Source organism: Eleutherodactylus coqui, chromosome 7 (assembly GCF_035609145.1).
Source record: "Eleutherodactylus coqui strain aEleCoq1 chromosome 7, aEleCoq1.hap1, whole genome shotgun sequence".
Lineage (NCBI taxonomy): Eukaryota > Metazoa > Chordata > Amphibia > Anura > Eleutherodactylidae > Eleutherodactylus > Eleutherodactylus coqui.
The window spans coordinates 155,954,761-155,980,446 of NC_089843.1; the positions used below are offsets into that span (position 1 = coordinate 155,954,761).

Below are 25,686 nucleotides of genomic sequence, written 5' to 3' on the forward strand. Positions count from 1 at the left end.
GAGCGAGCATACTCGTTAAGGCGATTTACTCAAGATAGAGCATCGCCTTTTTCGAGTACCTGCTGGCTTGTCCCTGAAGATTTGGGGGGGGCTGCGGGGGGCAGCGAGGGGGAGAGTGGAAGAGATCTCTCTCTCCCCCTCCCGATCCCCTCCGCAACCCCCCGCTCACCCCCCCCCTCCGAATCTTTAGGGACGAGCCACCAGGTACTCGAAAAAGGCGATGCTCTCTCTCTCGAGTAAATCGCCTTAACGAGTATGCTTGCTCATCTCTACCATCTACACCATAGACATGCACTCCTGGGGTGCATTTGTGCTTTTTACAATGGGGAGAGGGGAATATGTTAATGCCAAGTCCTCCCTCTATATTGGACAACTGCCAATGGGGAGAATTGGGAAATAGCTTGAATGTGAGGTCACTGGAAAAGCCTAACAGTGGAAAACATACATATTCATAAATTCTTTTAAAACATGCTCCACGATGGTCACCAAATACATAGAAAAAGACTATGAATTACAATATTATTCCCACAACACTTACGTATAGGCTTCAAAGTCTCCATTGTTAATTGCTTCAATAAGCTGCTCTGTCACTTTGATGATTTCTTGCTTGCGAGCTAAATAAAAAGTACATTTTAATTGAAAGATACACAAAATATAGTTAAAAGAAACTAATAAAATACTAAGAAACAAAACATTACAATAAAAACACAAACATTTAAAATGTGTTTAAATATTAAGATCTTCCTTGGCTTCAGATTCAACCACTTGTAACATCATTGGGTGCTGCATCACCACAGGGTCATTTCAGCATCATACAACTGTACTGAATGACATGATTTGTATCACATGTAACTCAATGCACTGGTTTAGGGATTCAAACAGCAGCAAGATTACTCAGAAGCTAGAAAGTGCAGCTCTGGGGTCCACAATTCAAGTCAGGGGCAAAGTGGTCACCGTATTTATCAGTAACATGCAGTGCGGCTTTGACCGCTTGGGGAGCCCAGGCTGACAGTGTGGTTCACCTAAAAGGCGCAGGGCAACCCACTGGATTATAACAGTGTCATTAATAGGTTGTAAGCCTGCATGGTGCACTACATGTACCATGTGGCCTGACACCCTGTATATGCCCTCTTTTTGTCCAAGAATACTACTAAGCAGCCGCCCCCCTCAATATAATGAGGGTGTGTGAAAGAGCTGTATCTGATTGGCTGAGTGCTGTGACCAATCACAGGCTGCGCTCGGCTGTCATTTATCGAATGGCTAAGCGCTGCCTGTGATTGGTCACAGCTATCAGCCAATCAGATACAGCTCTTTCAGCAGGCGGGGATTTTAAATTTCCACCTGATGAAAGAACTTCAAAGTAGTGCAGGGAGAAGACCCAGCTACATGCGGCTGAGCTTCGGCAGTGGCGGAGAGGTGAGTATATATATTTTTTACACCAGCTACGAATGATTTTCAGGGAAGGGCTTATATTTAAAGCCCTTCCCCAAAAATCACTGCAGGGGTGCCGGCATCCTATACTTCTGCAGTGTTCACGGAGCGCACAGCTGGTATACAGCTGTGCGCTCTGTGTGGGGTATGCAGAACACAGCTGGACCGCTGTGTTCTTCATACTCCGGCTGTGTTCACAGAGCGGGATACCAGCTGAAACAATAGTATCAGCAGTATCCCGCTGAGAACTCATTGCGCGGCACTGACAAGGCTCATCGTTCTTTTTCAGCATGCTAAAAGAGAAAGATCAGCGATTCGTTAACGAAAACTGCACGATGTCTGTACAGTTAGACCCAACGATTCTTGCTCAAAAGATGGCTTTGAACGATTTTTGAGCAAGAATTGTTGTGTCTAAACCAGCCGTCACATTGTAGATTTAGTCACCATTTTACATCAATATTTTGAAGCCAAAATCAGGAGTTGATGCAAAGGAGGGAAGTAGTATGCATCTTTCCACTACATTTTGCATGTGCTTATGATCTAGTCCTAACTTTGGCTTCAAAATACTGATATAAACTGACCAAATGTGCAATGTATGAACGAGACCGTATAGGTAAAATCTAAGTGCAGCGTTAAAAAAAAAAAAAAAAAAAAAGTGCAAGAGTGCAAGGAAAATACCACAAAAAATGCAGCTCCTCCTCCCCCGTCCTAAAACACACTGCGGAAACACCCTAGGAAAAAATGTCATGGGACTGACAAGCATCACGCAAGGCTAGCCACTGAAGTTTGTGGTGCTTAGTCCAATGCTAATCTGTATATGGCCTACAGATCAGATGAAATCAGAGACATTTATTCAGGAGAGATGACGGCTGTTGTCACTTATCAATGCTTTATTACTTCTGATCAGTTTCAGCACTTCCATGTTGTCATGGAAACCTGCCAAAGTTCTTCTGCACTGTAAATCAAGTAGCTAAAATGTGTGATTGTCAAGGCATGGAAGTGAATATACTATGCACAAGCTGCATTATTACTTCCAAAACCAGAGGAAAAAAATACATGTACTTCATTTATCCAATTCATTACTAATGAAGGTTAAGTGCAAAATTACTGTGTAATTTCATGCCGATATTCCATAGCAGCGTATAGTACAATGTAAGCGAATGGGGTTTTAAGAAACACCGTTCACTTACAGCAGTAAAAATCCTCAGCTCAATGGTAGAGGTATGTTGCGGATTTGGAAACACTCCAACCCAAATGTTAAGAGGTAGGTTGGTAAAAGATAAAGTGTAATATTAAAATGTGTTATTTCATTTGAAAACGGGTACATGAATTGTATCTATCAGAATGGAAGTTTGAGTACAAACAGCAGCACGGTGGCTCAGTGGTTAGCACTGTTGTCTTGCAGTGCTGGGGTTCAGCATTCAAATCTGACCAAGGACAACTCTGCATGGAGTTTGTATGGTCTCTCTTAGATTTTGAGCCCCTATGGGGGACGGAGCCTAATATGAGTGATGACAATCTCTGTACTGAATACGTATGCCTTATACCAATGACGTAAATGTAATCTAACTAGGACATACTTATCGATTAATAATTTCTGACCCAAAATAGATTAAAGATTCATGACCGCACAAAAATATTAAAAATTGGCAAACTACATCGACATCTTTGTCTTTTGTCGCAGTGTTGCATATTTCATTTTGACTGACATATCTGGTCATATAGAGCAACATTTCCAAAAAAGGAGACACCATTCAAACAGTGTATATGTCTTAAGAACAACAGCATTTAACCCCTTGAGTGGCGGGTTTCCTACCACCCTGTCGTGCCCACCAGGGCAGGTTTTTTAAAATGGTCTAATCATTGAATTTCAACTAATTTTGCAGTTGCGTCTCAAGAGCCATAACTTTTTCATTTTTCCATTGACATTGCCATATGAGGGGTTGCTTTTTGCGGGACAAGTTGTGATTTTTTAAACAGGGGGGGGAGGAAAAAAAGAAAAAAAGGGGCCATGTCATTAAGGGGTTAAATAATGTATTAACTTCCTTCTCTGGGTCATTACGACGCATGGATACCACATGTGTGATTGTATTTTTGATTTTTTACAAAGTAAAGGGAGACAAGTGTTTTTATTTTTTTTTTTTTTAATTTTTGTACTTTTTTTTTTTTTTTTAAATTTTTTTTGTCCCTTTAGGGGACTTCCACAGGGACCCATCAGGACCCCTGATCACATTCCGGGGGTCCGATGGTGACAGCCCTTTACATGCTGCAGTGACAGCCCTTTATATGCTGCAGTCACATAGACTGCAGCATGTAAAGGGTTAACACAGCAGAGATCGGAGGTTTTCTCTGATCTCTGCTGTAAGAGCTGGTACCTAGCTGTCCTCTGACAGCCAAGCACCAAGCTCTCCCTGCCACAGAGACCATCGGCTTGCTTCTGACAAGCCGATGGTCTCTATGGCAACCTGTAAACAAACCAGTGCAGGAGATTGCCGACATATCTGCAATATCTTCTGCGGGTTTTTCAAAGCCCTTGCCTTGTTCTCTGTGGGTCTGTGCAGGCAGAGCACAATGTCACAGCTTGTGGCATTGTGCTCTGCAGCTCCCATAGTGATACATAGCCCGGAAATCTTCCGGGCTGTATCGCTATGAGCAGTGGAGCTCGTCCCGGAAAATTTCCGGGCGTGCCACTCAAGGGGTTAAGATAAATACCATAATTATAAAAAAAAAAAAAAAAAGTTTACTTGATCCAAAATGTCATAAAGCCTCTTTAAATTAGTATATATGGTTTTTGATAAACTATTTCTAAATGCTTGTTATACCTTACTTGGAACTAAAGCTCGAATGAAATAACTCTAGGGAAGCGCATTGATCTACAGTTCACAGCATATTTGTAAAAGGAATGTTAACCTACTCTACACAAATGTAGTATTTGACCCTGACTTTGTGTTGGCATAACTATACATAGTTCCTACACAGCTTCTAACCATGAGTCCGCCCCACAATGTCTCCTACACTTACACTGCGCAAATGAAGGATTGGATTGAGAAGGATCAGATTCATTCGAATGACTCTTTGAGTTTGTGTTTTCTGTACATTTGGCTGCGGAATTGATGGAGAGAAACACAACATATGAACAAATGAAAGTGAAGATGTATAGTGAGACCAGAATCTTCAGCAGGTACTGGCAACAGATGCGACCACTGGGGCATTCTATGGATGGCGACCAGCAAGATGATGAGGAAGAAGGAACAGAAGACAAAGAGGAAGAGGAACGGCAGCAGGAAGACTGATGAGCTGTAAAGAAGCTCCTCGTGCTACCCTCCACTGCGAAGACTGTACTTTGAGCATGCAAGAATGAAGGAAACAAAAGAAATGATAAAAAGTGCAACACAAAAAAAGGTATGAGACAACATAATAAGCAGAAAACAGAATATACACATAGAAAGGATATGTAAGATGATAATGGAAAAAAATCTCTTCAGATGTGACAGCTATCGACTATGAATCTTTGCCACAATACAAACAACAGCTGGACAAATGAAAGAGAAAATAATGATAAAGCACAACAAATGTTCTAGGCTGTGTTCACATCCCTGCTGTCCCAGATCCATCATATGTCAGACACTAAGAGCACTTGACGAACCCCATTGATAACAGTGCGGTTGGTCCAGTTTCTATAATGACCTCTGGCACCACATTAAAAACAACACCGCAGATGCGCTATTTTGCTCCAACATTTTTGTAACGGAGGCGCTAATGGAACTCATGTGAAAAAGGCCTTAAATTAGTCATATGTGTAAAAAAACAAAAACAAACACAAAACACGCCCAAAAAACAAAACCGCTTCCTTTAAATAAAGTAAGAGGTACTGCTGGTGGTTAGGGGCTTCGATAGAGTCAAATTTGGTATAAGGATTTTATTTTTTGAGCTTTTCAAATTTTTTTTTTTAATTTAGAAATCTGCTCACATCTCTGTTCATGACAGGAAAAACATCACTGCAGCCACATATCGCTAATATACAAACTGCCACATAGTACTGTACAAGCAAAGTCATTGAGGCTCAAAAACGTTACAGGCAGAGATGAGCGAGCATACTCGCTAAGGGCAATTACTCGAGCGAGTATTGTCCTTAGCGAGTACCTGCCCGCTCTGAAGAAAAGGTTCGGGTGCCGGCGTATGTGAGCGGTGAGTTGCAGGAGTGAGCAGGGGGGAGAGAGGGAGAGAGAGATCTCCCCTCTGTCCCCCCCCCCCCCCCCCCGCTGCTCCCCGAATCTTTTCTTCCGAGCGGGCAGGTACTCGCTGAGGACAATGCTCGCTCGAGTAATTCCCCCTAGCGAGTATGCTCACTCATCTCAAGATAACTCCTGAAGGGTTATTGATCCAGGATTTAGTCGCACTGCCAGATTAGAGTTTGGAAGAATTCTTTTCCCTAGAATGAGGAAGATTGCCTAGTTTTTTGCCTAGTTTTCATTGACTGTGGTCCATTTTCAAAGAAATAAAAACAACCAATGACATGGCATATAACTGCATGATAACGTCAATGGAAAAACAGACAAGTATATAGATACCATATGAAAAGTTTATACAGGGTGATTCTTGCTAGGAAACCAATACATTCTTCAATAACCTTTTAATTTTTGCATGGTTTCCCTATGAAAACTAACATAGACTAAGATTATGGAGATTTATAAAAGAATAACAACTATCTGCAGCCCAGAGCAACCAGCTTTTATTTTGAATAGTTTTTATCACATCATCCTAATTCTTAACGAAGTTAACTGTAACTGCGACATCAAGAGACAATCGCCAAACACAAGTGTGCTCAGTTGAACTTCATTCGTGAATACCAGCCAACAGTTTCATTTAAACAACTGCAAAGGGAATTTCGGATTGAGCGCTATGAAGGAAGCGCACACATCCCATGCAGACATGAGGGAAATTGAAAGTTAATTCAATGACCGATTGATCTAGAAAACTCTGTGACCACCAGGATCACCAAACATGACACCACCTGATTTCTCTTTGTGGAGTTTACTGAAGGGCTGTGGATATTAAACTGTGGACAACTGATTGCCTCGAAGATGCTATATGGCGAGAGGTTGCTGCCATTACAGTTAGCACATTAGCAAATGTCTTTGCAATTATGCGGACTCCCATACAAAAGTCCTTGGATGCTGGAGGGGCCATTTTCATACAAGGTAAATACGTCTCAACGGTCACAGGGAGCCATAAAAGATTAAAATGTTCCTAAGGAATGCTTGGGTTTCCTAGCGAGTGTATCACCCTGTATAATTCTAGATTTTACAAGAATATAGCTCAGATTTGTTTTGTTGTTCTTTCCATGCTTGCCATAAATCCTGTGCAATTTAATCACTTTGTTTTCCTGCTAATAACAGTGACTAATTTCCTTTTGCAATTGCAACTGTCACCACAAATTAAACACATCATTAAAATCTAAATGTCGGTAACTAGTACGTGAAAAAAGGATTAGAAACATCACATTAGGTAAAAAGCCTACTTTTCTATTCGTTTTTTCAGTCAATTTATGCATTTCTGATCCTTCCCTGTGTATTAGCAACCCTTGTAAAGTGCAATCCGCTGAAGATGACACTAAAGGCCCATTTACATGGAGCAATGATCGCTTAAATTCGCAAAAATGACCGTTTTGAGCGATCATCTTTCCATAACTAATTGTTCTCAGAGTTTTCAGCTGGTCTCCTGCTGAGAACTGCTAGCGGGACACGAGCTGAGAAAATACTATTAGCGCAGGCCACTGAAAAAATCAGCATGTGGCGCTGATAATAGTAATCGGTGATTTCTAGCTTGCTAGAAATCACCGATAAATGAATAGTGCACAAACAGTGGACGATAGCCACGCATTTAGACGCAACGATTATCGCTCAAAAGACAGCTTTTGAGCAAATTTTGAACAATAATCGCTGTCTCTAAATGGGCCTAAGGGTGCATTCACACAAACGTATATCGGCTCGATTTTCACGCTGAGCCGATATACGTCGTCCTCATCTGCAGGGGGGGAGGATGGAAGAGCCAGGAGCAGGAACTGAGCTCCCGCCCCCTCTCTGCGTCCTCTCCACCCCTCTGCACTATTTGCAATGGGGAGAGGCAGGGCGAGGCTAATTCTCAGAACTTAGCCCTGCCCCATCCCGCCTCCTTTCATTGCAAATAATGCAGAGGGGTGGAGAGGGGGCAGAGAGGGGGCGGGAGCTCAGTTCCTGCTCCTGGCTCTTCCATCCCCCTCCCCCTGCAGATGAGGGCGACGTATATCGGTTCGGCGTGAAAACCGAGCCGATATATGTTCGTGTGAATCCAGCTCACAAGCCACTATGATACGGCATTGTTTGTACAGTTTTTTTAAATGCCTGTTTTTCCCACACCATGCCTAGGTAATGACGTGTAATCCACGACCTTTACGCAATGTCAATTGTGGAAGGGCCTCAGGTCGGACTGCTTCCGGATTCCGTCTGAGCAGAATCTACTCAAAAATAGAACACGCCGCGATTTTTTTTTCTAAGACCGGAAATCACAATCGCTGTCTGCTAGTGAGAGTGTTCTATTCTTGCTAATGGATGCGGAATGTGCAAATACACAGGGAAAATAGAGCATGATGCATATTTTTTGTGCAAACAAAATGTGTGCAAAATACGCTTATATGAACTAACGCATTGAAATCAATGGATTCTATTCCCTGATAATTTGCTCTCTCAAAGTTAACCCTTTATAAAATACATACATACTGTGCTTCTGAATTAAAGGGCATGTTCAGTTGTAAACAATTGATGGCCTATACATAGAATAGGCCATCAACAGTAGATTGGCAGGATTTGCCATCCGGGGACCCTATTGGATGAGCTGCTTGCGCTCATATGCTGAGTTGATTTCTGCAGTAAACAGACAGCTCTATTCCCATTGCAGTCACTTGGCTTTGTATTACAGGCAAAGTTCCCACTAAAGTGAATGGAAACTTTGCCTGCAATACCAAGGTGGGCCACTACAGTAGGAATGGAGATGCCTACTTCTGGCAAAATTCAGCTCAGCACATGATCGTAGTGGCATCATTGAAAATGCCAGCTGGTACCCTCCTGATGGCCTATCCTAATGACAGGCTATCAGTAGTTTATAACTCGACAACCCCTTTAAAGCAGTTCAGCAAAACTGGACTAAAGTTCCTTAAAATAGTATTTCCACTTTTGATATTTATGGGATTTCTACAGGATCCACATATCCACCTCTGTGACCGGCATAAATGGAGGACGTCTTAAGGTCACTCATGCCCACATATATTCGCTCCTGTGCTGTTAAACAGGAGCGAGTATCTCTGGCTCGCTCACAGAATGGCCAGCAGGGAGGCTGGAGAAGAGTTCTCTCCCCCTGCCCTTCTGCATTCACTGTAAGCAGTACTGAACAGCCGCTGCTTACAATGAATGGGGAGGGGCGGGAGGAGAGAACTCTTCTCCTGCCGCCCCACCTCCCTGTGACACCCATCCAGTATAAAGGTGCCTTAATTCCCATCCCGTTTGGTTAGGCAGCTGCCAGTTGCAGCATCGAGGCAGAGAACAAATGGAGAGGCGAGTGTGCACATATACTACTGCCTCCATTCTATTCTAAATAAGTTAAAGAAACAAGACTACTGTTCAGGCTGGTTTCACACGGGCTACAAAAATCGCACAATTTTGTAGCGATGCAACATAGTTACAAAGCGCATGTATGTGAAGCCTGTGATTTCCAATGGGTTCTTTCACATGACGATGTTTTGTAGGCTGCTACATTGCGAAACTACAAAATAGTGACATGCTCTATACAGCCGCGATTAGCTATGTTTTGTAGCCCATGTTTCCCTAAGGAGCCTCATTTATCGCATCACATAGCACGAAGGTGTGATTTTCGTGAGATGTGATTTTAACATTAGAAAAAACTTTGACAGTGAGGGTGATCAATGAGTGGAACAGGTTACCACGGGAGGTGGGGAGTTCTCAATGGAATTATTCAAACAAAGGCTGGACAGACATCTGTCTGGGATGATTTAGTGATCCTGCACTGAGCAGGGGGTTGGGCCAGATGACCATGGAGGTCCCTTCCAGCTCTACCATTCTATGAAGTCCTATTAACTTTTTTTGCTATTAGATCATGAGTAGCAGTGACGTGATGCTACATTTTTCCCACTACAAAATAGTATGTACAACTATCATTTTGCAATGGCGATAACGCTGTTGCCTGTGTGAAAGAGGCCATAAGGTTGGGAATACTACTTTAGCAGTGACTTGAAGGACTGATATATGATTATAAATAATGAAAGTGTTTGGTTGCATTTACTGCTGTTTAAACTCAGATGAGAAGTATATACAACAGTCCGTCTAGGCAGTCTGGGAACTAAACAACCTTGACTGATATATTGTTAGGCTCCGATCGCATCTGCATTGGAAGCTTTATTCTCAGCCTTTAACACAGATCTAGTTAAAATTCCCAGGCAAAGTAGCGCAAAATGCGGCACTATTCAGTCCAGGAAAATGTTGAAGGAAAGGATAGAAGTGGATAGACCCCTTATATTCAATGGGGTCCATCCGCCGTAATTTGGGTCTGTCATAGGATGGGTCTATTTTCTACAGGAATTTTTTTCTCCTGTTCCTAGAAAAGAGCACAAAAAAAAAACGGACACCCGAATACAGAAAGATGCGTGCTGCAGCCAATGTATTCCTTACAGGGGATGGCCTTCACTGGATACCAGTGTATCTACATCTTGGCTGAGAGCAGGACTGTATGGATTTTTAACCTTCTGAATATACCCAAATGTTCTCATTCACTCTTACGGCACACAAATATCATGAAGATGGTGAGGAATTGTAATGCAATATAATAAACAAACTTATCTAAGTTTTAATTATACAATGTTTAAGCCTAATTAGAATAAAACCAGAAGACCCTTTAAAAACGGTTCCAAATCATTATATAAAATGTGATTATAGCAGCTGCGTTCTCCGGCCATGAAAAAAAGCAAACATGAGCAGCAAAACTAACGAACTGCCAACTCCGCTTCCATAACTGTGCTTTGTTGATACATAGTTGGCAGTGTATGTGCAGCATCAATTTATCATCTGTCTCTATGCCTATTAAGTAATATATTTACAAAAAGTGGAGAAATATTAAAGATATTTGAGCATGTGAAAAGATGGGAGAATCATGGAAATGACAGATGGTTTCATGGGGAAAAGTATTTTCGACTTGGATACTCCGTTTTATACATTATTTATAGTCCATGTTGGAGTGGTGTTGTCTAATAACATCATGAAGAGAGATAGGAATTTACTAAAGCTTCCAAGATAAATCATTCTGCTAATAGGAAGAACACTCATTTATTTTAACTATGTAAAGTGATGATCATTACTATTCAGACACAGTCCAATAGATGTATCACCTAAGGCCAAGTATAATTACAGGGTTCATCAGAGAAACAACAGGGTGAGGATAGGGCATCAGTACCACATAAGTGGGGATCCGATTCTGGGCACCCCTGGCAATGAGCGGCATACAGATGAACGCTGCGGCCTCTTCACTGAATACCAGGAACAATGCTGTGCATTTTATAGCAGGGATGTCTGGAATTGCAGTTTAATTTCATTCGTTTGAAAATGACATCACAGGCCAAAAAAAGAAGCTGTAGCGCTTGCCCAAGCACCGTGGCCCTTTGAAACAGCTTAATGCTGTAGATGCCAAGAGTCAGACCCACCACCGATCTGATATTGATGCCTTATCCCAAGGATAGGCCAACAATATTTTAGACCCAGTAAACTCCTGTAAATGGTAGTCTGTCAGCTTAAACTGCAGGCATCATGTTATATAGCTTTATGGGGAAAGGTTCAGTATAACTTGTACTTTATTCATTTATATCACGGCTCATTCTGTGCTGAACAGTCCAATAGGTGGTCCTATCAGTGATTGACAGCTACCCCTATATGTACAGTCATACAGAGATAGCTGTCAATCACTGATAGCTCCGCCCATTGGACTGTTCAGCTCAGAATGTGCAGAGATATAAATAAAGTACAAGTTATACTGAATCTTTCCCTATAAAACCATATATCAATCTGCTCAGCTCCTCCGGCTGTATAACATCATGCCTGCATGTTCCAGCTGACAGATTCCTTTAACTAAAAATTTTTTAGGAGGAACTAGGAAGTGCTCAGTCCTGTGGGGTTCACCCATAGTAAACCTGTAGAAGGCCCTTTTCCTTTATAACAACCAAGCACCTTATGCACATTCACCTTGCTGCATGTATTAAATTCATTCATAGATTACCTTTTACATCTTCATCCTCAATGGTGGTGTTAGAGCTCTCCGTAGATTCCTGTGGACAAACAAACAAATAGTAAGGACATGACAGGACGCTTCTAAGACGAAATAGCCGTGCCTCTAGGTCATGTGCTCCAGAAATGAAAAAGTGCTCCAAAAGTTTCAACAGCCAAAGTAAATTTCAATAAAAAACAAGTGTCATAAATCCACCCATTTAATGCAAATTTTTACTATGGACTTGGATTTCTGCTGACACTGCTCTGCACTTGGATATTTAGCCCCAGTGAATGAGGCTAAATTGCGAGCCATAAAACCCAATGCAGATTCAGTGTCAAAGTCACTCGTTTACTTAAATCTAAAACTAGGATGTGGATTCCCATTCAAATTTTCGGAACACTTTTCTAGACAGATTTCACGATGAATCTGAAGCAGAATCCGTGCAGAGTATGTGTTAAATCTGCAGTGTAGAATCTAAAAAAAGGCCTCATATAGCAGGGTATTTTAACCATTTCACTTCCAGAGTACAATCACTGCCCAGCTATGACAAATTGACATTAGCAACAATAAAACATCTGCTGAAACATGAAACCCGGACTACAACATTTCATTATGGTAAGATTTATCGGCAAAAACAATGAAAGAAACTTGGCAACATAAACCCAATAACACAAGTACAATGTTAAAATTAAAGGGCTTGTCTGGTTACGTTTTGAAAATTAAAATGTTGGGTGCAGATGTGCTGACAAATCAAGCAGTACTTAGCAGTCCTCAGCCCTGCCGATTCAGCACTGCAGTCCCACCGTTGACCTAGTCTCTGTTGACAGTGGAAGTCAGGTGACTGCTGCCGGCCAATCAGAGGAAGCATGAGCACCAACATCATGGGCGTCGTGATGCCAGGCGTTTCAAACGGTGACACTCCATACTCTGAGTGGTAGGCAGCAGTCACCTGACTTCCAATGCCAACTGGGACTAGATGAACAGTGGGGCTAAAGGCTGTATTGCTGGGGCTGAGGCGATGTAAGTATTGCTTGATTTCTTATTTTAGCAAAGCTGCGCCTAACATTTATTTATCAAAAACATACAAACCCTTCAAATACAGTAATATGTAATTAGTTAACAATGAACAAAACCACTTAACAAATACAAAAACATTCAGATAAATTACTTTTTATGGGGTAAGTACATGGATACAAGTCAAACAACATTTTTCTGACAATGCCGGTTAGGCTGAATTCATACTTCAGTTAGGGCTGTCCGTTATAATTCCGTCTTTCTATCCCGTTTGTGGAGCAAATGGAATTAACCCTTTGCAATCCAATTTTGGATTCAGGGTTTCCTAGGGGGTTTTCCCTTTCTGCCATTATACAATGGCACCATCTGCTGAATAGAGCCAGTACTGCGGTATGGGACATGCTGGAGAGGCCCCCGACAACAGAGCGGCCAGTAATATACAGTAAGAATACCCTGCCGGATGTCTTCCGACATCGGAGCTGTACAGCCTTCAATCAGAATGTCTTCAGACGTCAGACAGTGGATTGGAAAGGGTAAAACAAATAAACCAATCAGTTTTCTTTTTCCTCATTGATTCCAATAGTTAAAAGAAAAAAGCATATGGAAGGCTTTCAGTTTGCTTAGTTTCCCTTTTTTCAAGTGAACAAATGGCGCCGACAGTCCTAACTAAACTGTGAATGCACCCCAACATTCAAGACAGGTGATATTAAACACTAGATAGTGTATGTAAGGTAAATGTAAACTTCCCCCTGCGCTACAGTAGTTCACACAGCATTGTGATCATCTAGGAATGATTCCATTTACAGAAGTTCCGTAACTTTCAGGTGGAAATTGAACATTACATTGTAATAGGTGCCAAAATGGGCACTACCCTACTTTCTAAAGTTTTATTTGCCTGCATCTGAATGCAGACATGCACTGCTCATATGACAGCTACATTAAAATATACATATAGCACAATACAGACATGACTGTAGGTTTGTCTTTGGTGAACCTAAAGCAATAAGAAATTACATGAATATTACTGAATATTCTCTTATCAGTGTCATGAACGATCTCCTTAAAAACCCAGACAGGCAGATGTTTTACACTGATACATAAAATGTCGAACTGCCTTCACGCAGTTTTTTTTTAAATTGTCTTCTTCCATAAAAAATGCATAAAAAAAAACTACCATTTTCTTTTTTAAAGTTACATACATTTTCCCCCCAAGCATTTTACGGCATAAAGGTGTGTTTTAGTACACCTGCATTTTTTGTTGCTTCTTTATTTTTTGTCGCTTCTTTATTTTTTGTCAACTGGTGTTTTTTATTTATAAAATCATGTGATTCCTGGATCATGTGTTTCATATATTCCTCTTTGAATAATAATTATTAATGTAAGAAAAAAAACTAAGAAAAGACAGAATAAAACCCACCATGATAAAAAATGTCGCACATATCAAGGGTATATTCACATGTATCTGAAAAGACACATTGGAAAATCCACCCAAAAATCTGCATTATTTTTGGGTCAATAACCACACCAATGGGGCAGATTTCTGTGCAGATCCACAGCTGATTTCATCCTTTCAAAACAGCAACAACTGGCTGAAAAAACATTAATCCTAGAAAATGCTGTTATTGGAAAAAATATCAGAGAACCAAAAATCAAAAGACATGTCAAGAAAAATGCCACGAGAGAGAGAAAAAAAGCACCGTTTGTAGTTCGATTACCATTTTCCTACTACCTTCCGGCTAACAAATGTCTATGACACTTTTTTTTTTTACAGAGAGAACATGGGGAAAATACGACAGGAAAAAAACACAGCAAAACGAAAAACACCACGTGTGAACCCAAACTTAAAAGGTTTCTTCTCTAGTTATCAAATTGTAGTATCCAAATTGGTTTCCGTGGTCCTTTGCCAACACAGTATAGGCGCCCTGCATGGCACATTCAAGGTACTGTGTGCATTTTTCATCTATTAACTTGGACCAATAAATAGTGGAGTAGAATAATGACCATATCTATCAATTCCTACACCGGTTCACCAATCTTCTATCTAAATAACCAATACGAAGAAAATAAAAACATAAAACCACCAAACACTTAACAGAAAGTTACTGGCTTACACAATTACAATCAATGGCTTAATGAGCAGACGTTACACAGATATCACCTTGACATTTTTCTGTCCGTTGATCTTCTATGTGTTCTATGCTAATTCCTTTCGGTTGCACAAAGTTCGATTTCGAAGGACTTCTCCGGGATTGTGTTGTATTACAAGAGCTGAGCATGTCCAATGCTTCAACATATTAATCTACTAGTTATATCTTCTACTAAGATTTTGTAGCTCTCAAGACGAGTGGCTGTAGGGAGGGCTTCTTACATCTTTGCAGAATCAATGGGCCGCCAGTCTATTCCTCATCAAACTGGTCAACCAAATTTGCAGCCGATGTAAATCAAGAATATAAATAGCCTATGCATCCCTGCAGCTATAGTGCATTAGATTATTCTCCACAGTCCAAGGATCGTGGCCTACATTTTATGATTCCATATATGTTAATTGGAGCATTACATGTGCTTGACACTTTTAACCCTACTGATATGGGATAGCATAGATGAGATGGCATCTGCTATGCAATTTCATTTATTTTGTACACAACTCATTGTGATATCTGCCTTTTTACGGAGGATTGCAGGCAAGCCTACTACATTATTAAACAAGTGTCTTGGTGCACCGATGATACAGTCTCAACAAGTTAAATGACAAACTCAGCTTTATTTGTAATCCCGGAGGACCCCTTTAATACATTGTTCTGATGCTGCATATGGAAAGGTTATCAGATACTAACCTGTGCATGCCTATAAACCTGTGGGCATGTACAAAAAGAAATTGTATTGTTTTAGATGACAGAGAGGGTTGATACATTACAATTCCCTAATGCATACAATGTTAAATGACCGGCACACCATATTTATCCCATAGTAAAACTTGGGTAATTCAACTCGAAGCTGAACAAAATTATGCATGCAACTCAAGGCTCAGTTTGCTACAAAGTATTAGGATTCTGCATTTGTATGAGAAATGATAAGCTTTCTTAAATATACGCTAGTATTTTCATATCGCCAAGATATAAGATGATACAGTTAGAAATGCTAGGCCTCATTTCACGAATAGTCCGTTTACATGATGCAGCTGTTGGTCGTGATACAATGAAAACTAAAATAAAAACAAAAGTAAAACAATGTATACTTTAAAAGCAAGTAGCAAAAAAAAGTAAGTGAACCCTTTGGAGTTACCTGGGTTTCTGCACAGATTACTACCGGTAATAAGATGTTGAATAATTGTTTTTATTGTCCAAGTCGCAACGATAGACAATCTAACTAAACACACAGTCAGATGTACTGCATGTCTTTTTATTGAGAACACCTTTCAATCATCTACAGTGTAGGGAGAAAAAGTAAGTGAACCCTTGAATTTAATAACCTGTAGGAGATATATATATATACACATACTGTATCCCAACTTTCAGCTAAACCAAACACTTCATCTAGCTACAAATAGGATTTACAAAAAGTTGAAGATACATTTTTGACCATTCTTCACCAAAAAAGGTGTTTCAGTTCAGCAATATTTCTGAGATGGCTGCTGGCCTTACAGTCTTGTGTAAAATGCTTTGACACTCCTTTCGTAAATTAGGATGCTGTTGGGATGAGGTTTTGGTGTTGGGTGTGCAGCATCCTTTTGCCTCCAAATACCCTGCTGTGCATTTGTGCTAAAAAGTTACATTTTTGTTGCATTTGTCCACAGAACATCTTTCCAGAAGCATTGTGGGGCATCTGCAAACTTCAGAATATTTAAATCTTTTGGAAAGCAGTGGTGTCCTTCATTGAACACCATTATTGTTCAGGGTTTTTCCAATAGTGGACACATGAACAGAGTCTTCTGCAATTTTTGTAGAATGTTCTCTAGGCCTATTGCTTTAATTTGCGTGTGCTTTCTCACCTCCTTCAGGACTGGCAAGTTGTCCTTTTCCAATGATCTGGGCATGATGCCCACTCCTAGGAAAAGTAGCAAAAGCAGACTCTTCCAGATCTGTCAGTAACCAGCCTTTGTGTGGCTTTATTTAAAGAGCAAAGCACCTGTGAAATCTGCACGTCCAAGCTCATCTCTGCAATTGAAATACCTTTTGCCAATTAACTCTTGGAGAAGTCAACAACACAAAGGTTCACTTAGTTTTTCTCTCTCACTATAGATATTTACTTAATGTGTTCAATAAAAATATGAATGGTACAACTGTTTCTGTTACTAGCATATATAGACATGCTGCATGTAACCAAATTTTGTCACTACTGTAGTTGTAGCATCGTCAATATAAGCTTAGACATCAAATTTTCAATGGAACTTATCAATGGGTTCACGCTGCCCGAATCAAGGCATAAACCCATGACAGGTATGTCTATTGCCCACATGTCTTAATCTGAAACTCTCCAGAACGGAAATTTGAGTCAAAGAGGCGGGTCATGGCGGTCTCTGCCCGCCTGCCACATCTTGGTTTACAGCTCTCTACCTGCTTGTGTATAGGGAGAGAACTGTTATTCTACAGGAGACGTGTTAAACTCATTTTCACCAAGGCAAGGACCACATCAGCATCATGGTCGTCTTCAAAATGACTGTTTGAAATAAGACTGTATAAATGTAACTACTCCTTAACATATTGTTAAATAACCGGAGACCCCATAATCACACACCATCCTTATCCCAGTGGAGTAGGATTAGGTTTTGAAAATAACAAAAACACAAAACAAAATGCAAGCCTAACCATTCAAATGTATTGTTACGGTGGAATGTAATTCAATCAAATTTTTGGTTGAAATACACTATATTTTTAATTCAGGTCTTTAAAAATGCTTATTTTGCTTTCTGCCCTGATATCTGACAAGAATTTTCCAGTGTCAAGAAAGTTGAATCAGCAGCACAGTGTTTATCCCAATAAGGGTCAGACCTACGTGCAATCGCCAGTCAGGAGACTCAAACCAGAAAATCTCCAAGTCAAAAATCCATGTGAATAAAGAAGGTCTGGCAGCACTTCAGGATGCAGTGAAATCAAGAGGTGTTTATTTTCCCATCATCCACAGACAGCGACGTTTCGGCTTTAGCAAGCCTTCCTCATGCTTTCCAGTGGTCAGTGTCTTGTTTTAGCCCTTGTGCTTTAGCAATCCATAAAATAGAGTGGAGGTGGTTATCGGCGATGCTTGATCTGTGCTTAGACTTGTTTAGATTCATTATTGAAAACGTGTGCAGACAGATAGTTGCTCCCTAACAAGCCTTTCAAGATTTTAGCACCAAGCTTCCTACCTTGGAGGGGGGTGAGGGTGCCTGGGTGGAGCTTTCAGAGCTGTTCCACCACTTACAACTCCAATTCCTTTCACTATATATCAGTCAGTGGCGCCACCAGAAGCACTAGTACTATAGTTTCTTAATAATAAGTAGTCTGTGACGGTACCAAGAGGGCATCCTCTACGTTTAGAGGAAAGAAGGTTTCATCACCAACACAGAAGAGGATTCTTTACTGAAGTAATGAGATTATGGACATCTCTGCCGGAGGACGTGGTGATGGCAAAATCAATGGAGGAATTAAAGAGGGAACTAGACCTTTTTGGAGCGCTACAACATTGCAGGATATAGACCTTAAATAACCAGTGGGGTTGTTGATCCAGGTCTTGGGAGTCAGGCAGGAACTTTCAAATGTTGATCCAGGAATTAATTTGACTGCCATTATGGAGTCAGGAAGGAATTTTTTCCGCGAAATGGGGTAAATTGGCGTGTGGCTCATTGGGGTTTTTTGCCTTCCTCTGGATCAACAAGGGTGTGTGTGGGTGTGTGTGTGTGTGTGTGTGGGGGGGGGGGGGGGCGTGGAGGGGTGGAAACAGGCTGAGCTGGATGAACTTGTCTTTTTTTAGCCTTGCATACCATGTTACCCGTGAGTTGGTGAACAGAGTGATGTGGAAGTGAGCGCTGGAGTTCAGAATTCAAGATGGCACCAACTTCCTGTGCCAAACTGTCTGCATCCTACTGTGTCTGAACCTCACGGGCCACATTAAATGTTGTGGGCCATGGGTCTGACTCATGTTCTAGAGTATGCAGATGGGGAGAAGCCCGGCATGGGCCATCTCTTTGACTCAGAGCTCCATTCAGTGTCAAACTTTTAACTGCGTAGTAAGAATAACAAATCTCTGTGCTTTAAGGATTTCTGCAAATTAGAGCGCAATATCCGTATCAAGGCCCTGCCCTACTCAGGCTGAGACTTTTAACAGAGTTTATTCTGAAATGCTACAGCGTTTCAGACCACCACATACATGGAAAGAATACCTGTTCCGTCTTCATGCTGCCTGTGGTTCCAGCAGCATGAACCTGGTGACAAGATCCCTTTTAAGAGGTAGTGAAATATTTCTGTACTTTCAGCTCTTGTTCTACTGAACATTCTGTATTAAAAGAGGAATACCCAAGAGATAGAAAATCTATGTGATAAAGCTTTTATTGTAGTTAATGTTGTACAGATTGTACAAAAACACAATTTTTATAGCAGTTTTTCTTCTGCCTCCAGGCTTTCTGTAATTGAAGCTGTATGTTGATTTTGACACATTTGTTTGAAAATGAACGAGATAAGGAATAAAGTGTCCCCTCATGTAATGTTTGCAGCTCTGATATACTAAAAGCCGGGTGATTCATATTTAGCTTCAGAGAGTTTCTATAGTGACAATGATTAAAGAAATTAAGAAGTGTCACTTTGAGCATCGCCATGTTTTATATACTACTTTGGAGCGTCTTTTTCAGTTGTATAGGGTTTAAATTTGTATAGTCCACAGTTTTCAGTCCTGTGCATGGTAAACTAGTGACAAATGTGGGGAGTTGCACAATGGAGCAGATTTACTGGTACTGATGCCTATTAGTACCAATTAGTAGCATGTGAGTTGCTGGGAGCTGTATTCAGGGAACTGAGCCCACTGTTCGCTGAATAGATTTCCTTTGCACTGCCGCGGGGCTGACAGCCGAGACAATGTAATCAGCTGTTATCAGTGGTTCCCGGCAGAACACAGCGTGCGGTCCTTCTTATAAGCTGTTCTGCAGAACGATGCGATTTCATGCCAAATTGAAATCCATCGTTCGGCAGAAAAGAGAAAGATGGGCACATTTACACACAACGATTATTGCTCAAAAGATGGCTTTTGAGCGATAATCGGTCTCCAAATGGGCCATAACAGATGGTGCAAACAGAGTAGACAGTCTTAAACCGTGCCAGACTTATCACAGTGACTGACTCACAATGGATGCTTAATCTGGCATAGATCATTAGATGCTTAAGTCTACATTTTTTATACCACCTATTCATTGATTTACTTTATCCCATTTTTTGTGGCAAAAGTTTGATGTATACTTTCAAAAGCTATAACTTTACTTTTCTGTCAACATGGCCATATAAGGGCTAACTGTAGTTTCTATTGGTACCGTATTTGGGTACGTATAATGAATTGCGTAAGTTTTATTACATTTTTTTGGAGGGGAGGAAGAAAAATTGCTTCAGTTCTGCCATTGTTAGTTTTACAACAATACCAAAATTATACATAATTTCTTTTGTTTTTCCACTTTTGCACAATAAAACTTTTTTTTTTTTTAATTTTCTTTTTGGGGCATCACCGCATCCAAAGTCCCATAACTTGTTTTTTATTTTTCCATTGACAGCTCTACGAGGGCTTCATTTTTACGTTACGAGCTGTAGTTTTTAATGTCATTTTTCTGTCGACATAGTTGTGAGAGGGCTCATTTTGTGCGGTATGTCCTGTCGTTTCCGTTGGTACCATTTTTGCATACAATTGAGTTTTTGATCGCTTTTTATTACATTTTTTCTCGGCGATAGGATGACCAAAAAAAGTGCATTTCGGGCGGTTTTTTTTTTTAGGACCACGTTTATCGTGCGGGGTAAATAATACAATACTTTGATAGATCGGACTTTTTTGGATGCAGCTATACCAAACACATATTTTTGGATTATTTTGATTTTTTATCGCAAATATGACAAAAGGGAGGTTTTTTGAACTTTCATTACTTTTTTCTTTGATAATTACTAAAACTTTATTGATCTTATTTTTACACTTTCTTTTAGTCCTCCTAGAGGACTACAACCCGCGATGCTTTGATCGCTCCTGCAGTATGACGTAATGCTATACCATTACGTCATACTGTTTTTTTGACAGGCAGTCTATCAAGCCCCCCCACGGGGATAGCTTGATAGGCAGTCTGCTAAGGCAGCCCGGGCCTTCAGAAGGCCCCCAGCTGCCATGACATCTGCAAGCCCCCCCCCCCGATCTCACCGCGGGGGAGGGGGCGTACAGGACCCCCGAACATTGTTCAGGGGATTTAAATGCCGCTGTCAAAATTGACAGCGGCATTTAAAGGGTTAATAGCCGTGATTGCTCTGTATGGCGGCGCTATCTCCCTCCATACACGTCCTGCAACAGCAGGATGTAAAAACACTATAGGGGTTAAATTACCACTGAACCGTTTAATGGGTGGTTCCTCACCCAAAATGTCTAGGTTCTCTCCCCTTCCACACTGATGATTGACAGCTCCATTTCAGGCTGGAAACACTATGTGCCTTTCTGGTAATGCGCATGTGTAACAATGACCATTCATGTCGCTGTAGCCTCAATGACGTCATGCGCCGAAGCCATAAGTATGGTGTTGGCAGAGAAGCGTGTTGTCTCCAGCTTGAGATAGAGACAGCAATCAGTGTAGAGGGGAAAAAGCCTGAATGACTTCAGATAAGAAACCGCCCACTGGATAGTCCGATGGTGATTTAAATATAGTGTGGGAAATACTAAAAGAAGGCATTTTTTTGCTACTGAAAGCATGGAAAAAATAAACATGGTACTGTTACTTTGCCTTGTACTTCGCAAATATTATGTTAGCTTCTTATGCTAAATATACTGCAGCTGACAGACTTCCCTTCCAACCCCTGAAATATCTAATAATCAATAAATTAGAAAAAAATAACCTTAGTATTATTTCATTTATTGATTTTTACTTATGTATATTGTGGTAAACTATAATAAAAAGGGATTTATATTTAAGGTTAATTAAATGTGTAAAATTCCAAACTGTTCGCAAACTCTCTAGCATCCCTGTGTACAAAATGAATATAGAAAACACATTTATTTGAAGCTAAACTACCCTAGTGCAATTGTATACCATCTATGATCTTTGCAATTGTAGTTCCATCTTGCAGTGTTAATTATGGCTTGTTAACACTACGGCCTCTGTTCCCTTGTACGTTTTTCTTCTACCAAAACAGAGTTTGATGTCAAAAATGATTAGAACTGTGTGTAACCAAACAAATTCCCCCATATACAGATTAGGAGAATAAAACTTTAGCAGTCATATACTGTGTTACTGATCTGGCCTCCCCGTGTGATTAACAATCATCTGGCCATTGTAGCGGCATTATTACCGTTCCTGTGGAATATACAGTTGACTGAACCAGATGGGATAAAAAGAATAAAACCTTATTAACTCTGTCCCCCTATTTGGTTTGTTGACTTTCTTCATAGAGACAGCCAAAGTAGCACTTAACCAATATGATAGAAGTCTGGTTCTAAAATGACAATTTTCACTAAAATCTATAGTATTATTTTAATAGACAGCAAATTTGCCCACTTGGCTTCACATTTAATAGTCTCCGACTACCTAATCTGCAAATATTCATTTTCTATTGCAATTTCCACATTGTCTATTGCTCACAACAAAATGGAATAGAAGTCTGTAACATAAAAAACAAGCAAAAAAACACAACAAAAACAAAACCCAAAACAGATTCTCAATTCTATTTCATACTTAACAGTACCATTGTAACAGACTAAGGTAATTTTTGTACTGCTGCACACATTTCAGTAATTTGCACAAATTTGGGCACCGAGTCAAAGTGGTCATTACGCCTGTAATTCTGAGCAAAGCATTTATGCTCAGCTCCTTATTTAAAAGTAATTACTGTATAAAAACAATCATTAACTGGATCAATTAACTTACAGTAGGTTTCAGAGTCTGAACTCTAACAAGACAACCTAATTTATTTGCTATAACTCTAGTTACTCATTCCATAGCTTGCCAACACAGAAGATAAGAAATGTCGGCTTTTTTTGTTTTCAAGAATAGAAAAAGTGCTCTTAATGGAGTTTTGCATGCAAAAGACATTGAACACCGTTCAAAAGAAAGAAAAAATAAAAGAAAAAATAAAAGGTACAAAGGTGGATAAGATGTGAAAAAGGAGAAGTGAATAAAAACAAAAATTCTGATGTGATGTATTAATATTTTTTAAGCCTGGTTATGACACAGAAAGCACGCTGAGTGCCTTCGGAGGTATGTCTTTGGGGGACCAAACGGTATTTGGATATGCATAGGAGGTATTCACTAAACTGCTATTATGCATAAAGAAATTGTAAACATGAATGTTTAGTGAATGTCTCCCTTTGATGATGGATAGACGTGTCCAAAAGCGTCTTGATGAATATGTATATTATTAACCAAGATGGAGTTGATTCCGTCCCAATACCTTATTTCCATCAGCAGGGTTGTGGATTACAGTAGATTGGGGCTCCTGAGTAAGAACAGAAAGAAAACAGTACCTATTGGTAAGTACAGTTGAATAGCAAGAAACACTAAGTAGGAATGCTGACAGCAATAGGTTTAAGTGGAGAGCCGTCATGGAATGAATCTGGAGACTGATCCTGGATGAAGAAGAAATCTGTAACGTTACCTACAGAGCAGCATGCAAAGACCTTATTCAGTACCACTGTGCAGTGGTAAGAGCCTACTGAAGGCACGTACAATACTATGTAGTGTACTAAACCCCTTATAGTATGTTGAAAACAGTATTTATTGAAATGTGAATATGTACTAATAGCCTTCAGTTATTTTGGGATGACCGACATGAACTGCACCTAACCTCTATACAGTACAACGGTACCAATGATACTACTTCATCTCATATTTACTGTAAAGTGTGTACAGCTTATGAGGCTGAGATAGTAATGCAAATGAAATGTCTATGTATTAAGCAGTGCAGTAAATGTGTCTAAAATCCACAACGTTATCAGCGCGTACAATGCCTTTTATCCTTTCACAAAATATAAAAGCCAATGTTGTAATATCTGACAATGCCTTTTATATAAGAATTATTAACTCTGAATAAGGTCATTTTGTGGTTGCTTAGCAAAACTTTTGTTAGCTCAACTTGATGTCCATATGCCGGTATTAGTGAAGGAAATCCTTAATTGTCTTAGGACATCAAGATACAGCCATCAAAAGGAGAGCTAGAAGCAACACAAAGCACACACTACTCACAGGAGGACAAAACATGCACGTGTCTCAGCTCTTGCCAATATATTATATATAATTATCCACCAATGGTTGGTTACTGGAGAAATAAACTACTGCACAAGGAACTTCCCCCACAAAACCACAACAACAAAGTGCAACGGTTTGAGGTCTTAGAGAAGCAAAAGTAACAAAAATTAAAAATAAAAAGCGGAAGAAATTATATACTAAAATAAGTGAGGGGGTGGAAAAATATACCAGAGGTGGGGTAGGATCTTTAGGGCTTGTTATAACGTTGGTTTTGTTGTTTATCTGTGAATATGCAAACAAATAGAAACAAAGAAGAGCCTTAGACTGTTAAGATGCTTCAAGTGGTATCACAGAATAAAGTCAACAGATCAGGATATTATGAATGGAAAGAGCAATTATACAGAAAATGCTTGATAAAAGTTTCCACACCATGAATTTCCCTTAAGCAGTTCTAGAGAATCAGTGGAGGGCCAATTCAAGAAAAGGGTTTAAAACCCTCAGAGCTTTTGAGTGCCATGTACAATATCTTCTACATACAGTTTGTAAATATAAGAAAGCTATACTATACAATAAGTGGCAACTCCACCGTAATAAATGTAGTGAAAATGCAAACCACCAATATTCTAAATGGCCCAACCTAACTTCTTGCAACTTGTATATTAATAAAAAGTCCCTTGTGTTCTTGTACACAACAACTGGGTGCAAATCTTCTTACATTAAAAATACATTTCACACACCAATAAATTTTGGGGAGATAGTCAAATTATAAAAATCAATCTAAAACCCATCCTATCCCCATACACACAGTGAGTGGCTGGAAAGAAATTCAGGAGACATTTACATGTAAAGTCGTGAGAAAATCTGAGAGAAAAGTACACCATATTTTAATTCTATGGTTTTACATATTATGACATAACAGTCTTAACCCTTTTTCAATCCATTCCCACCCCCTCTCCATTATCCTCAGCTCCAATTTATTTGAATATCCATTCAGCAGTCTCCCTTCACACTCCTGATCTTTGACAGCCGAGATCAGGAGGATGCCGGCAGTCATATGATCGCTCGGGGAATGCGGAAGTAATATTTCCGTATTCTCTCTTCACCCTCCGGATCTCGGCTGTGACTGATAGCCGAGATCAGTAGGGTGCTTGCAGTCACATGATCGCCGGGCGGAATGCGAAAGTAACACTTCCGCATTCTCTCTTCATCCTCCCGACCTAGACTGTGAGTGACAGCTAAGGTCAGGAGGCTCCGTGATCGCCGGGCGGAATGCGGAAGTGTTACTTCTGCATTATCTCTGCATTACATAGCACTAATTGAACGCTATGCAATGTGTAAAGGAGAAAGCAGAATGGGTTAAAATCCCTTTCTGCCTTTTCCTCGGGGGTCCTTCGATGAGGACCTGTGCAGGAGTGCATCTGCAACCGATGTGCCTGACAAGAGGGTGCAGATGCATTCCTGCACTGCACTTGCGGACCTGTTCTGACATCGGAGCTATAGAGGAAGCTCATGATGTCGGGCATTGGAGTGGAAAGAGTTAAAATTGGATAAAA

At 40.3% G+C, this 25,686-nt stretch overlaps 1 protein-coding gene across 5 annotated transcripts in view; it reads right to left on the reverse strand.

Annotated features, from left to right (window-relative positions):
- The window catches only part of CAMK2D (calcium/calmodulin dependent protein kinase II delta), a 223,468-nt gene that overhangs the window by 8,582 nt on the left and 189,200 nt on the right, over nt 1-25,686 (reverse strand). For 2 of the 5 annotated variants that reach the window (XM_066573876.1, XM_066573875.1), the window contains exons 14-17: nt 24,362-24,415; nt 23,340-23,384; nt 11,746-11,794; nt 539-614 (exon numbers count right to left, since the gene is read on the reverse strand). In XM_066573876.1, the coding sequence (XP_066429973.1) occupies nt 539-614; nt 11,746-11,794; nt 23,340-23,384; nt 24,362-24,415 (224 nt within the window). The remainder of the gene's footprint in view (nt 1-538; nt 615-11,745; nt 11,795-23,339; nt 23,385-24,361; nt 24,416-25,686) is intronic. The other 3 variants (XM_066573872.1, XM_066573874.1, XM_066573877.1) reach the window with 2 other exon arrangements.